We start from the raw sequence: 16,882 nt of genomic DNA, 5'->3' as shown, positions 1-16,882 counted from the left end.
GCCGTGATGTTTTGAAAACCGATTTTACAGCATTTCCTGACCGACTTCAGCGTTAATAATTTGAGTGCAGGTGCTCGAAAGGTTAAACCTTCAGAAAATGGGTGTTTCTCAAAATCGATTCTTTAACCATTATCGGCCGTTCTAAGACCCGCGTCTCCCCTTAAGGTGTAGTGAAAGGAGCCAACAGTCTGAGCTTAAGGTAAACGCAGCAGATATTTTTTATCACTCTTGTAGTTGATATTCACCAGAATAAGCCCTGTAATTATTTTAGGGAGAAAAATGATTAAATACAAAGTGGAAAAAACAGTGCATGTTTTTTCTCTTTCGGCACATTGTTTTTCCTTTCACTTTGTGAAAGAGAAGAAAAAGGTATCCCTTGCATATATCTTGGACTCGTAGACTGCTGGCTGCTTTCAGTGTATCATAACAAAGCCGCTTCAATTTTCTGCTTGAGGTGTAGTGTAACTCATTCAGTGTCCTTTCTTATTGTTCTGACATAAACCCATGACTAGAATGTATTTTATTTAGATGAAATCAGGCTGTTACTAGTACTTGCAATGATTCACTAGTATTTTGAGCTGTTCTTTTCCTTTTCTGTTGAACAATACCTCAGTTTTCCTTCATATTGATTGTCTTGTTCACCGTTGTGTTTTGTTTATATAGGCTCATGAGCACATCTCACAGTTCCTCATTTGAGTTGCTTTTCTCGGCCATATATTGTTATACAACTACTATCTATTCTGAAGATGAAATGGCCAGCCCTGTGGGAAATGCATAAGCAATGGTTGTACATGGTAGAAGATTTATAAATACTATTTTTAGCTTACGATGGAAAGAAAGAGAAGGAAAACCGGGTTATATTTAGAGTATCAAGGATAATATAAAGGTATTATTAAGTGAAAATGGTTTGGTTTATGGGGTTTACAGTCCTAAAGTGACTCAGGTTATAAGAGACATCATATAATGGATGGCTTCAGAAATTTCTACCACATGGGGTCCTTTTCACTGACAATATACAGCACACAGGCACCTTGCTTTTCACCTCCAGCGAAAAGCAGCTGCCACTGCCTGGATTTTATCCCACATCCCTCGGCACAGTAGTTAATTGCCTTAACCCCTTCACCACCATGGCTAAGTGTTACCAGCAGTGACGGGAAGTAGTACATATGTGTAGCAAACTTTCAATTTTAATTATACCTACTGGTAAGTGCAGGTTGTTCAAATAAAAAGGAGAATGTTTCTTGTATTCGTGTTGTCATTACACTATTCATTGCACTTTTAGCTGACTGGGGCTGCTTAAGAAAGCAGTTTTATTCAAATGGTTGTTGAAATTACTTGTGGCTTCTGTTGAGACAAAATTGCAAACAGATTTTCAAAAAGGCCAGGTATAACACCTCCAAGTATATGTTATGACTGTGACTTGAACTCTCTAATGGTCTTTGAGAAGTGTTAGGGGACAGTGCCAACAATAAAAAGAAAGACGGCTGGCTTAAAAGCTGGCATATGTTTGTTTACTTATTTTGGCATGTTTGGTTATGAGGTTTTATTTATTTGTTATACCCTCAGGGCCCAGGAGGGCCCGTTACAGAGGGGAGTGGTATACAAGACAAAATTTGAGGAATGAGAGAAAAACATAAACAGTATATAAGGTTACAAATTGAAAAATATTAAACAGTGCAAAATTATCAATTGGGAACACTGTAATGTGCAGTAAGAACTTTTTAAACAATTTTTTATCAGTTAAAGATATGAGCACCACAGGAAGGTAGTTCCGATAATAAGTTGAATGCGTGAAGAATGAATTGTAAAAAGCAGTTGTGCGACATGTTGAGGATCCAATTTTATGGTGATGGGCCACATTAGGTGATGTATAAGAGGGGCGCTGAATGAAATGACCATGAAGTGTACTGCAATAATGTATTTTGTGTAGCATAGTCAGAGCATCTGATGTCTCAGTGAGAGAACAAGGAGGTGTGAGGCGCTTTCATGATAGTTGTGCTGGGGGTGTGGTGGTAATTACTGAGTGTTTAATGAGCAGATTGATTCTGAATGGCTCAACAGAGAATATTAGAAAATCAAGGCCAAGATTCCATACAGAGGCTGCATGTACAAGTTTGGGGTGGATGAATGTTTTGTAAGTTGAAGTTTAAGGAACGAAGGACTGTTTAGAAATTGCTTTTCAAACAGCCTAACGAATGATTAGCATTGTTAGTAATATTGTTGATGTCCACTTCTCAGGAGTGGTTAGAACAGGTAAATTAGATACCTAAATTTTTATAGGCTGTTACCTGATCTAGCAATGAATTCTGTAGGTGATTCAAATTCAATAGTTTTGATTTCTTCAGATTTGTCAATAAGGTGCTTTTGGCTTCTGCATTGTTGCAGCACATTCTAATCAGGGAAGCGAGTTCTCTGCATTTAAGCACATTTAAACTGTTTCATTGCTGTGAACTTGTTACTTATCACTTGTGAGTGTTGCAATACAATTAGCATGTATCAGCCTTGGCTGCTGAGATAAGTGTTTTTGTTTTTAGACCTTTGAGAATAATTTTGTAGATTAGCACTCATTCATGCATATGGTACTGCAAGGCCAAAAGGCATTGTATTCAAAGGGTTACAAGCTTGACTAGTACAGTGTCTTGAGCTTAAATATAGTTTCATCACATTGTTCCTTTTGTTTCAGTCATTATTGATTCTACCTATGCCCTTTCTCTCCAGTTAAAACCATGTCTCTTGTTTATTTTTCGTGTTATATATGTTTACATCTGTGCCATGATCATTTGCACTATAAATAAGAATATGATAATCACAGCCTTATACATCTTGAGGCATGAAGAAGTGTTCCTTTTATAAATATTTCTATAAGGTACAAAAGAAGAGGCAGCAAAACTTTTTGTCAGTGATTTCTACCGATATCTGTAAATAACATGGCAAATAGAGCTAGTAGCCTTCTGAGCTCATTTTGTTTTACTAATACTTGCATAGTTAGAGCCTTATGTGAATGTTAACATGCTGTACAAAGGAGCTTGTAGTGCCACTTTTTGCCATACATTTCTTGTACTTTCTCTGATGTGTACATAACGGGAACATTGCATAATAAGTGCTATGAAGGTAGCAGGGTAAAAAATGTTAAATAAAGCCTCAGATACCCGCTGAATATAAAGAAGATGGTTTTGTATGTGGATATAGTCTATAAAGCTGAAGTTCATGTTTATATTTTGTCTAGCTAATTTTTGTAGTGCTGCTCACTCAGCTGATTGCTGCACTGCTGTGTAAAGCTACATGACCTCTCACACAGCTGCATGCCTTTTCCACAACTTGTAGAAGATGCTGCTCTATCTGTATACACTCAAACACTCAGAAGAATTTCTCTGAACTTGTGAAAGGCGTTTCCTTGCAGGATGCTTCTGCAACATCAAGATTGAATAGATCATCCCATAATAAGATATTTGGTTTTGTGCATATTTTCTCCAGTTTATGCAGCAGACATAAAAGCCTTTTTATTAAGAAACAGCACAAAATCAATCTGTGAAAGATGCATTTCGGCAAAAAGTATTATTTCGGAGTAATGGGGTAGAAAAAGGGCATTTCATAGCTTCCATTAACTTCAAGGTGGCTATGGATGGAGGTGTACGAGTGACCGAATCAAAACATTGTATTCAGAGATTTAGTCAGCCTTCCATGTTTCCTTTTTACCATTTTCAAGTGCATGTACATCAATGACATACCTATTGTTTGGAAGCTGGTTTGGCTTATGGGCTACAGCTCTTAATTTGCATTCTGCCCATCACATTTGACTAAATTTAATTGTGTCCCTGGTTATATGCAAACCTTCAGAGTTATTCAATTGTGTTGATTCCACTAGACTGCAACAGAAATGGTTGCATTGCTTCTTATTTTGAAATGTGATTCATTTAAATGAAGGGCAAAACCATTTCATCATGAATGCATGCCCTTTATCATGCACATGACGGCATATGTCTAGCTTGCAGAAATAGTTATGTGTGAAGTATAAACTCAAATTGCACTAACTCAATCGCTTTTGGAATCCTTTCATGGCAAACACACTGTTCACATGTTCCTGTTAATACAGCCTGAATGTTTTGCATACATCTAGGCACCTGCAAAATGAAAGGAAGGAAAAGTAATTGTTGACTGAGGGCTGAAACTGTTCTCTTTTACATTTGAGAGACCCGTAGGGTCTCGACTCCTAAAAGTCATGCTCATGACAATCCACAGCCCCTGAGCATGCATGGCTGAATGTGTATATTTTGTGTTATTGTGTAGTGTGCTCATAATGCACAACATGAATGCGTTCTTACACTGCAATGCAGACGATTGTCTATACAGACTGTGTTTCTATGCACGTTTCCTTGCAAGCTCGCATACAGCACACTAGCACGTTGAGCCTTTATGAGCTCTTGCGATGTCCACGCACAGACTTTACAATTGCCTATACTTCCACACAGGCTCACGTACAGCACGCAATAAACGTGCACAGTATGTGCGAGCTCATCGCACACGGCACATATTTCCACGTACAGCCTCTACGAGGGCACACACATCCTCGCAAACTCACAAACAGTACGTAAATAAACGTACGCAGTCTTTGTGAGCTTTTACGCACTGCATGGATTTCCTCGTACAGTTTCTGCGTGTTCACATGAATTCACTTTTTATCTTCCACACTCTCATACATTCTCACACCGGTTCACATACACTTTTTTTCAGTAGGGTACTGAAATTAACTTTCTATTAGGCTGACTTGCGCCCGCAAAAGAACTAAGCAACTTGGCGGCGGCGATAGCAACAAACGTGCTCGTCGAACAAAGAATGCCCGTCACACTTGTCAACGCTCAATTTAAAGGCTGCTCAGAACAATCTAGATAACGTCGCAAACTGCTAGTAGTACAACATGGAACGTTGTAGAAACATACGCGAGTGATCGGAACCTTCGAGATAGATCTCGGCGCATCATTCACGACCAAAACAAATAATGCGTCGTATCGCGACAACGAGCATGAACAAACACGGGACACAGAATTGATAAGCGCGCCAGAATAACAATGATAAGGCCCCAGTAACACAAAATAGGCTCTCAGTTGGGGGCCCCTCCGGGCCCCTTGTTGGCAGCCCTCACGGGCCCCATGCGGGATTTGCAACTCGTGCCCAGGAGGGGCCCAAATGGGCAGCCCATCGGGCTCCCCTAAAGGCCGCTGTACGGTTGCTTTTTAGACCCGTTCCGCACGCAATCGGCCGCACCGAGACGACCGGTTCGGAGGGGCATACAATAGCACACACCCGCATCCTTCGTCCGCAGAAAAGTTGACTCAATCTCAACTTTTTGCCCGCACGTGCTGATCAGCAAGGCGACCGGATTGCAGCTATTCGTTGCGCTGTAGACGACGTCTCTGGCTCCTCCTCCTCGATCTTGCAGGCAACATGGCCGCCAGCGGTGTGAAGCGAAGCATAGATAGTAGTTGTTGCTCTGCTGCAAAAACCAATATACTTGGCGTGCATTGCTAATACTAGTGTTCCTATCGACTGTGATTTCCCGTCAAGTCGGATCATATGCGCCACTGTTATCTGCACTGAGCTGAAGGCAGTGATCTTCCAACCGGCGAAGTGTACTAGGTCGCACCGGTGTCACGATGTGTTTGTGATTATCGCTAGCCGCGAGGATCTTCACGGCCGACAGCCAGCAACTGTAGTTCACGGTGATTTTCATTCGCACGAATCGGCTCCTCAGCGCATAGAAAAGTGTCCGTGCATGTGTTGCGAAAGTGTTTACGACTTGAGCGACTGCCACCTAGCAAGGAAGAGGATGGTCCATGTTTGCAAAGTTCGTCACGCACTGTGTTTTCCTAATGCTGAAATTAACTTGGGGACAGCTAGTCTGGCACCCGTTCCGCTGGTCGCAGTGACCGCAACAGAAACGAGCACACGACGTTGTTTCCGCGATGTGTCGATCGCCTGTGTTGATCGCGGTCCGTGTATGTGCTGCGCTTGCCGAGCCCTTCCCGTGCGAGCGCCGAGCCCTTCGACGACGTTAGCTGCACGGCTTTCGGGCTACTAATATGTCACTATATTCCGCGATTTGCGCTTTGTGCTGATATGGGTGCTCGACGGCACTGTGCAAACTGTGAAAATATCCTGTACTTTCACGGCAGCTGTCACTTTGAGAGTACCTTCCTGTTTATTTTTATTTCCTGCTAGCTATGTGCACCTATGTCTGCAATAAGCATCTGTGCGATGAATCGGTATGTGATGTACCTCTGTATGTGATGGGCTAAACACTTTATCACCACATCAGGTCTTTAAAAAAAAACATTTAGACGCGATACCAAAAAAAAGAAAAAGAAGTACAGTATGGCGGGAGGTTATGCTTATGAAAAAAAAGCACACCATATGCAACTGTGCCTCATGATATGGACACTTTGGTGTACCTAAGGCATGTTGAGAATGAAAACATATTTGGTTAAAAAGAAAGAAAACAATTGAAGAAATTATTGTGATTACAGTTCCTGCATAACTTGGGTGAGTTAAGTTTATTGGACAACTGCTTAGACAAATGATGTATATAGGCTTTATACTGACATGATGCTGTTATGGAGTTGATCACATTACATCCCATACTTGTTGCTTTGACAGCTCTACTCTCGCCAGACTGCATGCCAACTCAGCTTCATTGGTATTAAGTATCTATTCAGTTGCATTTCTTTGCTAAGGGCGTACCAATTGAGAGATTTCCGATGGCATCAAAATCAGGGCCCGCTTGCAAGAAACGATCTTACGACTGTCTTAGCTAAGTCCAGACTTAACGTGAGTCTAAAGAATTAGGCCGCTAGCATGGCCGCTTAAGACTGAAGTCAAGACTGAGCTTCAGTCCTGACTTGAATAAGTCGCTTGTGCGATTACGACTCTAGGTCGTCTTAGTTAAGACACAAGGACGCCCAATAACTAAGTCGAGAAATTAGGAGAATACAGGTATGCGCTGGCCCGGTCCTGGCGGTAAGATGTAAACATTCGGTCAATCTTGCACTGTGTAAAATACGTGCCATTGCTTTTTGCGGCTTAAGATTGTGTTACGAGGAAAAATGCCCCAAGTGGTTGCTGAGGGCGTTCAGGGAAGTCACTCTGGTGAACACGAGCCGAACCGAAGCCCGCGGCTTATTTATGTCTGGACCGTTCAAGTCTGGACTTAGCTCCAACTTTATCGTGCAAGCCGGCCCTGATATCGTCGATGCTCATGTCCGTGCCTATTTGCTGCTTTCATTTTGCTGTGAAGCCCATGATTACTTTCCTACTGAGTGATATCAATAATGTATGTGTATGAACCTTACAACAACGTAGGATGCATTACAGATTTTTTTAGTCCTTGTTACATTTGCTGCTCGCCTAACCTTTTTTGCACCTTGCAAAGTGATGAACTGGGTTTTCTCACATATCAGTTTACATCTGCTGTATGGACACCACTGTGCATGGTCTCATACCACATTTGCAAAGATTAATTACCTTATCTTTTCATCGTGTGTTAAGCATTATCACATGGGTATTGGTTCTATAATGCTGATGTTGATCCACTATGAAAGCTCTGAGGCATGGATGTAACACCTGACTTGTTGACACTGAGGTCACATGTAACTTAACCTGAATTCATTCCTTTTCTGCTTGGATTGGATATTCTGCTTGCATTCACAGATTCACTACTCTGCTTTGCATCTATGCAGAGTGCTACCTTAGCTTTGCAGGATAAGGTCATAACAGAATGGTTACAATTAAGCGGGCAGCTTAATTCATTTTGTGCAATGACTAGCAAATGAGGTGCCAAGCCTTCAGTGTTGACTGATTGCTGACTATTTCAACATAAGAACGAGTGATTTGGGAAGCAGAGTGTGTGAGCTGAAGGTCTCAGTGTGCTTCACAATTCATGAATTCACAAAAATATTGTACACAGCGCAATGAACGGTATGATGGCAGTTTCACGGAGTATCAGCCATGTAATTCAGTCTGTTTTACTTTCCTACGCAAATGCAAATAACCTTAGAAGCCCTCACACACTATTGCCTACGCCAGTCGTCTCCTGTCATCAGCGGAACAGAACTACTCTATTACGGAACGGGAGTGCCTTGCTCTCGTCTGGGCCATTGGAAAATTCAGACCCTACTTGTTTGGCCGACCATTCACTGTAATTACCGATCACCACGCCCTATGTTGGCTCTCTTCCCTCAAGGATCCTGCTGGCCGCCTCGGCCGCTGGGCACTGCGCTTGCAGGAGTGTACCTTTTCCGCTGTATACAAATCAGGTCGGCTCCACCAGGATGCAGACTGTCTGTCCCGTTATCCCGTCGATCCCCCTTCCTCTACTGACCACGAGTCGGACCCTGTGTGTTCTCTATATCGAACTTTTCTCACATAGCCGACGAACAGCTCTTGGACCCAACCCTCAGTTCTCTTATCGACCGCCTCCGCACACACAGCCGTGACTCTTCCCTCGCCCTGTTCTTCCTTCATGGGAATACGCTATACCGCCGCAACATGCGACCTGATGGCGCTGAGCAGTTGCTCGTCGTTCCCGAACACCTACGCTCTGCCGTTCTAGAACAAATGCACGACGCCCCTACAGCTGGTCATCTTGGCCTCTCACGCACATACGACCGCGTGCGCCGGCGTTTCTTCTGGCCTGGACTCTACCGCTCTGTCCAACGTTATGTAGCCGCTTGCGACCTCTGTCAACGCCGGAAGAAACCCCCTGTGCTGCCACCTGGACACCTGCAGCCGATTGCTATCCCGACTGAGCCATTTTCTCGTGTTGGCCTTGACCTCCTAGGGCCCTTCCCCGAGTCCTTGTCAGGAAACAAATGGATCGCTGTGGCCACCGATTATGCCACGCGGTACGTGATCACTCGCGCCATTCCAACCAGCTGCGCCACAGACGTTGCTGACTTCCTTTTGTACGACGTCATACTACACCATGGTGCTCCCCGTCAACTACTTACCGACCGTGACCGCTGTTTCCTTTCCCGAGTTGCTGAGGAAATACTTCGTTCTTGCTCCGTTCGGCACAAGTTCACCACTGCGTACCACCCTCAGACGAACGGCCTTACGGAACGTATTAACCGCACACTCACCGACATGCTCGCAATGTACGTATCCGACAGTCATCGCGACTGGGATATTAGTCTGCCATTTGTCACCTTCGCATATAACTCTTCGCGTCATGACACTGCTGGGTACTCTCCATTCTATCATCTTTTGGACGAGACCCCTTACTGCCCTTCGACACTTTGCTTCCCGCCGCTGGCCCCGTCACAACCTATGCCCGCGATACCATCGCCCGAGCAGACGCTGCTCGCCAGATTGCTCGTCACAATCTCACCGTCTCTCAAGAAGCTCAAAAACGCCGCTACGACGCTCACCACCGCGATGTGCACTATCCTCCCGGATCTCTGGTGCTGCTCTGGCTTCCGTGCCGTCGTGTGGGATTGTGTCAGAAACTTCTGCCCCACTACACGTGTCCTTACCGTGTACTACGCCCAGTGACCGACGTGACCTATGAGATTGCACCGCTCCACCCAAAGTGACCGACTGCTACACCCACTTCCGAAATTGTACATGTCGCCCGCCTCAAGCCATATTACTCCCCCTCCACACCGCACGCCTAATACGCACCGGGATGGTGCCTTATGCCGAGGGGGGTAGTGTTACCGGGAAACGCGGGACCAAAGTGATGTGCTCACTGACAAAGACGACGATCGAGGAACGCGGGCACGACGAAGCGTTGAAAAAGAGAACGACGCTGAGAGAGAGTATAGTTTCTGCACGGCTACCGAAGTCTTAGCGTCGAGTTCAGCCTATCGCAGTGCCGTCACATTAAGTACATCCCTGTAACAATATAAACCTCGGTACCACAGTGGCAGTTTTGTTTGCAAGCATTGCTGTGCTTACTAATGAAAAATACATGGGTCACAAAAATACATTTTAACGAGGTGTAGCTGTGTATGTGAACTTATTTCTTTTTTAGTTACAGTAATGACACAAACAGCCAGGCTGTGTGTTTTTAAACTGTGGGACTCAAGAAAGACATTTCTCTTTGAAAAATGTGCAAGATAGTTACGACACTGTGTTTCATGGAACAAAAATTTGTTCAGCGGAAAATATGTCGGCTTAACTTGCTCTTAAAACTTTTACACAGCACATTAAAATGGGTCTTGTGGAGCTGGCAAAAACACTGCTAAAGGACAAGAACAGTAGGAAAGGATAAATGCAATTGTACTATGTAGCAATTCTTGTTCTCCTTGTTTCTTCATGCAGTTTCCTCTTTTCCCACAAGCTATCCCCACAGTGCACTGGAATTAAGCCCTTTACAATTTACTCAAAGTCGCGACAGGAGAAAGTACAGGAAGCAGTGTGTATGTGTACTTGTAATGCAAATTATACTTAGCCATCTTATATACATTGGCCTCAAAGTCCCCGCTGGGGTGGCGCAGTGGTTGCGGGGCTCCACTGCTGTTCCCAAGGATGCGGGATCGAACCCCGGCCTTGGCAGCCGCTTTTGGATGGAGGCGAAAAGAATGGCACCCGTGTGCTGGGCAATATCAGTGCACGTTACAGAACCCCAGGTGGTCTCAATCAATTTCCGGAGTCCTCTACGGCATCTCTCATAGCCCAAATTGCTTTGGGGCATTAAACCCCACAAACCAAATCAAACCATGGGCCTCAAAGTGCTGCTTATTCTCATCATGATCCCAGAAGCATGCACCCCCTTCCAATACAAAGCATCTGATAAGAGACTACAAGACAGCTTCCACCATGTCAGTTAAAACCACAGCTGCGTCACAATTGTTTCATTTGAAGCTGACCACAAGATATGCCAGCAAACCATGCATACCAAGTATCCCGGCTAATTTTAATCAAACCTTAAATTAGGTAGAGTGGTCTAGGCTAGCGAAACCAACCGAGAACTATTCAGAGTTGATTGCCCTAGTCTCCAGTGGCTTTCCATTTGAAATGGTTTTTCTGCAGGTAGTAAAAACTAATAAGTGACTTATTTATTGGCCCTAGGAGCAAAGCATTAGTTCTAAAGTTGTAGATAGTGCTGAAAAACAGCTACCCGCAATGTTTGCTTCATGGTATTGTTAACGCCAGCTCTCAAAAACGAGGACGCCCAGCTGAACGGCCGCTCTGCGAGCCAGGCGTACAGAACGGGACAAGCAAGGTAGGTAGGGTTTTCCGCTGTAACCTGAGGCCCCGAGGCGTCCACAAGAGCAGAGAGAGAGGCAAACAGAGGGTGAGGAGGACGCGCTGCCGCGCGCCGCGGGACCTGGGACCAGGAGAGGAAAGAGACGGGGTGCCGGACACGGACGAGGAAAGATCACCGTTGTCGTACAAGCCTATTTTCGTGTAATCAAGAAATTTAATAAACGCAGTTTAATTGGATATAATCCTTTTTTTAACAAAAATCAGAAGTGGGATAGGCAACGTGCGCCCGAACTGTCAAACCCCACCATGCCAGTCACTCGCAACGGAGCATCGTCGACGAACGAAGATGGCGGACGACCGGGCAGCGATGGCGGGAACGACGACTCAGGCCAAGGTGCAGACGACACGGTAACCAGCGGCAACTTACCTCAGGTACCCCACTCAGCGATCAACGTGGCAGAAATCCTGCAAGCCAGCGTTCAGGCAGCAGTGAGAGAAGCTATCAACGGAATCGCCTTGCTTCAGATGCAGCAAGCAGCGGCTACACCCATCATCGGCGCGGCAGAGACTGCTCGGTTGGTGCCTTCGTTCGATCCGGTGTCTTCCAGCTCTCCAACGGCAGACGCGTGGATACGGCGCGTAGACGACTTGGCACAAGTTTACCATTGGTCCGACCGGCTGACATCTGGCAATGTACTGTCAAGGTTGGAAGGTCCTGCGAATATATGGTATGACTCCCTCTCCTCCGTCAACAAAACCTGGCCGGAATGGAAAGAAGCACTCAGGCGCGCCTTCCCCATGACAGCGGGATCGCAACGACTCCATAGGGAGATGGAGGAAAGACGACAAAAGCGAGGTGAGCCCATCCAGTGCTACTATTATGACAAGCTATCGAAAGCTCGCCGCTGCGCCCTCGCAGATGAAGCGTGCATTGAATACCTCATCACGGGGCTCTACGACGAAGAGGTAATCAGAGCAGTGAGCGTACGCACGTACGAGTCACCGGAGGATCTCCTTCACTGCCTCAAACGCCTCGAAGAAAGGCTAGGAAACATCGCCTCTAAATGTTCGAAGTCGGGTGGCCTCCCGAGTGCGCGCTCCTCCGCCATTTCCAACGGCCACACAAACAAAATTGGCGAAGCTCCGGCGGCGACCTTGAACACCAGCCGCGGCCTCAGGGACGCTTCTCCGAGGGCGAGGAGGAAGCCGCCATGGAACTAGAGAGGAGAACCCCTCTGCTTCAACTGCAGCGAGTACGGCCATGTGTCTCTCAACTGCCCCGCACCGCCGCGGAGGGCGAGATGCAGAGCTTGTGGGCGAGTGGATCACGAAGAAAATGACTGCAGGGCAAAGACACAGAGAGGAGCGCGCGTCGCTCAAAACGTCGTGAGATTCGACCTCCGAGCCGCTGAAAAGGCGAACGAAAAGTATTTTATGATGGCAAAAGCAAACGGCTCCGACATAAGATCATACGTCGATCTCGGCAGCCAATGCGTAACTCTGCGGAAAGAGGATGCAGACCGAATTGGAATCGCTTACTCGAAGTTGACTAAGCCGTTCACCATCGGGGGTTACGGATCAGGGCATGTGACACCGTGTGGAGAAGCGCACATCACTCTGACGGTCGACTAAGCTACAGCGGACGTTCCTGTGCTGGTTGTTCCCGACGCGTCACAGACCATACCCTTACTTGTGGGTCAGCCTTTCACCGAGCAACCACACGTCACGGTTGTGAGGCGAAAGAAGACCGTGCGGATATTTGAGGAACACGATAACGTGGACGACGGTGACGACAACCTTCAGTCAATTGAAATATCAGAGCTCCCAGAACGACCCGTATGCCTTTGGGCGAAGGAAACAACGGTGGTGCCCCCACAATACGTTGGTTTCGTTAAAATCCACGCCACAGGCAGCGCACCATGCTCGGATGTGTTCGTTGACGTCCAGCTCAGGTGCCAAGAGGGTCGGGAGCATCGCATACCACGCTGTGTCCTCAGCGTTGACGGGGACAATGAAACATGCGTCCCGATCATGAATATTTCCAATCATGATCTGACGATCAAAGAGAACGAGCGGATCGCACGAGTGGAAATTTGCTACCCGGATGACACGCCACTGCGAGAGTGTGACTCGGAAACCAGTGTTACTCGGCCTTTAATGATGCTGAGCGAGGATATCAAGACAGGTCCAGGTGTTACTCCTCAAGAGCGAGAAAAACTCGAAAAGCTTCTTTGTGAATATCGGGACTGCTTCGCAAACACCGTTTCAGAGATTGGCTGCACGAATGCTGCTGAAATGAACATTGAATTGACATCACCGGAGCCAGTGAAATTTCGTCCCTACCGACTCTCCTACGCCGAACGAGCACAAACAAAGGAAATGATCGAAGAGCTAAAACAAGCCGGCATTGTTGTCGACTCCAAATCGGATTATGCAAGTCCTATCCTGCTGGTGCGAAAAAATACAGGGGAGCAACGACTTTGTGTGGACTACCGAGCCCTCAACCGTGTCACAAAAAGGGATCGGTATCCGCTACCGCTAATTGATGATCAACTCGACCGACTAAGAGGAAAATGCTTCTTCACGAGCCTATACCTCGCGTCAGGCTACTACCAAATCCCGATGACCGAAGAATCGAAACACAAGACTGCGTTCGTTACTCCAGGCGGCCATTATGAATTTGTGCGAATGCCATTTGGCTTGGCCAACGCACCGGCAGTGTTCCAGAGAATGATCAACGCTGTACTGGGTCCCCTGGGATACACCGTGGCTCTCGCCTACATGGACGACATTCTGTTACCCACAACAACCGTGGAAGAGGGACTGGACCACCTACGGGTGCTATTGGATGTCCTCCGGGGAGCGGGATTGACTTCCCGTTTAGGCAAGTGCCGTTTCTTCTACGAGAGAGTTGACTACCTTGGCTATGATATTTTGGCCAGAGGGGTACGACCCGGAAGTTTAAAGATCCAGAGCGTCGCTGACTTCCCGGAACCCGCCAATGTACATCAGATGCGTCAGTTTTTGGGTCTTGCAAGCTACTGTAGAATATTTGTAAAGGGATTCGCCAGCATTGCTATGCCTCTAACGCAGCTCACATCGAAAGATGCAGCTTGGTAATGGACCTCAGAGCACGATGCTGCGTTCAGTGAATTAAAAGTTAGGTTGACGGAAAGATCAGTTCTGGCGCATTTCTCGTTCAACGCAAGAACAGAGGTGCACACGGATGCCAGCAAAGATGGCCCAGGGGCAATTCTTTTGCAAGAGCAAGCGGATGGGCAGCTTCACCCTGTTGCGTACGCAAGCCGCCGAACAACTGACCACGAGGAGAGATACCACTCGTACGAACTCGAAGCGCTGGCTGTTGTTTGGGCGTTAGAGAAGTTTCGAGTGTACCTAATCGGGATGAATTTCAAAGTGGTAACCGACTGCAACTCAGTACGCGCAACGATGAGCAAAAGGAATCTCCTTCCCCGTATAGGCCGATGGTGGTTGCGGATGCAAGAGTTCGACTTTGACATGGAATATCGAAAAGGGACGGCAATGACACATGTTGACGCACTAAGCCGTTCAGCATGCGACCCTCCCGAAGAGACCGACATCGTTCCTGGCCTTCAAGTCCTCGCGACATGCGTAGAGATAGAGGACATCCTCACCGTTGCCCAGATTAACGATCCAAAGGTGCAAGCGTTGAAGGAAAGGATAGAAAAAAAAGAAGACCTCTCCAAAGAAGACAAGCGCGTCAAAAGGGATTACCGGCTGCGTAACGGCATCGTGTTCAAGAAAAACCAAGACACTGACTCGGAGGAAAAGCTACTCTGGGTCGTGCCGAGTCAACTACGCTGGAGAATCGTGAAGTCATGCCACGACGACATTGGCCATTTTGGGGTGGAAAAAACTTTGACCAAATTAAAAGAAAGGTATTGGTTTCCAAGCATGAAGCGTTACGTCAGAAGGTATATCGCTTCCTGCATCGAATGTCTCTTCCACAAGACTCCATCTGGAAAGAGACCAGGCAAGCTCCGCAGCATCGAAAAGGGCAACAAGCCATTTCAGGCAGTACATATTGACCACCTCGGCCCATTTATAAGAAGCAAGTCCGGAAACGCCTACATAATCGTAGTCGTCGATGCCTTCATAAAGTTCGTAATGTTGCGTGCAGTCCGCAACACATCAGCTGCACCAGCGGCGCAGTTTCTACATGATGTGTCAGGAATCTTTGGCCCACCAGCAATGGTGATCACAGATCGAGGGACAGCTTTCACAAGTGCCAAGTTCAGAGCGGCATGCGACTCTTACAAAATCAGGCATGTCAAAAACGCAACCGCCACACCACGGGCTAACGGTCAAGTCGAAAGATACAATCGCATGATAACCCCAGCTGTGGCGAGCATGACGGAAGATGAGAACGGAAGAGATTGGGATGCGGTGTTGCCTCGGGTGATGTGGGGCATCAACAATACGCTTCACAGAGCTACCAAAACTACGCCGTTCGGACTGCTCTTCAGCTTCAGGCCTCGGGGCATTAAAGGCGACAGCGTGGAAATGCCCTCGAAGAAGAATTCCTCAGCGGCTCAAAATATTCGAGAGGACCAGCGTAAGCAACAGGAGCGGTACAACAAGAGGCGGACGGAGGCGCCGACGTACACTCCCGGAGATGTTGTACTGGTGGAACGAGAGCCGGTAGCAAGCGGAGAATCCAGAAAATTGAAAGCAAAATACAAAGGACCGTACATAGTGCGAGAAAGGCTGCCGAACGACCACTACCGCATTGAGAACATGCCTCAGGTTCGGCCGAGGCGAAGAGCATACAGCAGTATTGCGCCTGTTGACAAACTGAAGCTTTGGGACAGAGAATTCAAGGAGACGAGCTCAGAAGAATCTGACTGCGAGAACGATTCCGACCGAGACGGTCGGTGTGACAGGATGGCCGAATGTTAACGCCAGCTCTCAAAAACGAGGACGCCCAGCTGAACGGCCGCTCTGCGAGCCAGGCGTAAAGAACGGGACAAGCAAGGGAGGCAGGGTCTGCCGCTGTAACCCGAGGCCCCGAGACGTCCACAAGAGCAGAGAGGCAAACAGAGGGTTAGAAGGACGCGCTCCCGCGCACCGCGGGACCGGGGACCAGGAGAGGAAAGAGACGGGGTGCCGGACACGGACGAGGAAAGATCACCGTTGTCGTACAAGCCTATTTTCGTGTAATCAAGAAATTTAATAAACGCAGTATAATTGGATATACTCCATCCTTTTTTTTAACAGTATGATTTCCATAGCTGGCTTCCAAATCGAGCTACCATATGACTAGCTGCTCAAACATATCTCTCACCCACATCATGCAAAGTCACACCATGGAGAGCACTTCAGACAAAAGCCGATTTCATTGTCTGAGCCACGTTTTGGGACATTGAAGAGGAATTGCTGTCATGCAGAAACTTTATTTATTGAGTTTGTTGCCGTGCAAGACAGAAAAAAAAAGCAAAATAGAAGGCACCTTTGTGCAAACATTTCTGTCAGCTGTTTTGGAAGACAGTTTACTACTTGCTTATTGATACTAATTGTTCTTGAAGCCAATAATTGAAATGTTAACTATATAGCCTTAATCATTATAAGGTTAAATAATGAAACACCAGCCTAGGCCAGGCAACTCTCAACAGCCCGCAGCTGGATTAATTCACTAGGC

At 46.7% G+C, this 16,882-nt stretch overlaps 1 protein-coding gene across 1 annotated transcript; it reads left to right on the top strand.

Annotated features, from left to right (window-relative positions):
- Nucleotides 1–11,508: 11,508 nt before the first annotated feature.
- LOC146186984 (uncharacterized) lies at nt 11,509–12,423 on the top strand. The gene has a single exon (XM_084608155.1). It carries the CDS (start codon nt 11,509–11,511, stop codon nt 12,421–12,423), a length of 915 nt encoding a protein of 304 aa, XP_084464281.1.
- Nucleotides 12,424–16,882: the final 4,459 nt, after the last annotated feature.

This window comes from Amblyomma maculatum, chromosome 6 (assembly GCF_055883805.1).
Source record: "Amblyomma maculatum isolate TAMU_Amacu chromosome 6, ASM5588380v1, whole genome shotgun sequence".
Lineage (NCBI taxonomy): Eukaryota > Metazoa > Arthropoda > Arachnida > Ixodida > Ixodidae > Amblyomma > Amblyomma maculatum.
Note: the sequence above shows the minus strand (reverse complement) of the source record. Positions and strands in the feature narration are given on the sequence as shown.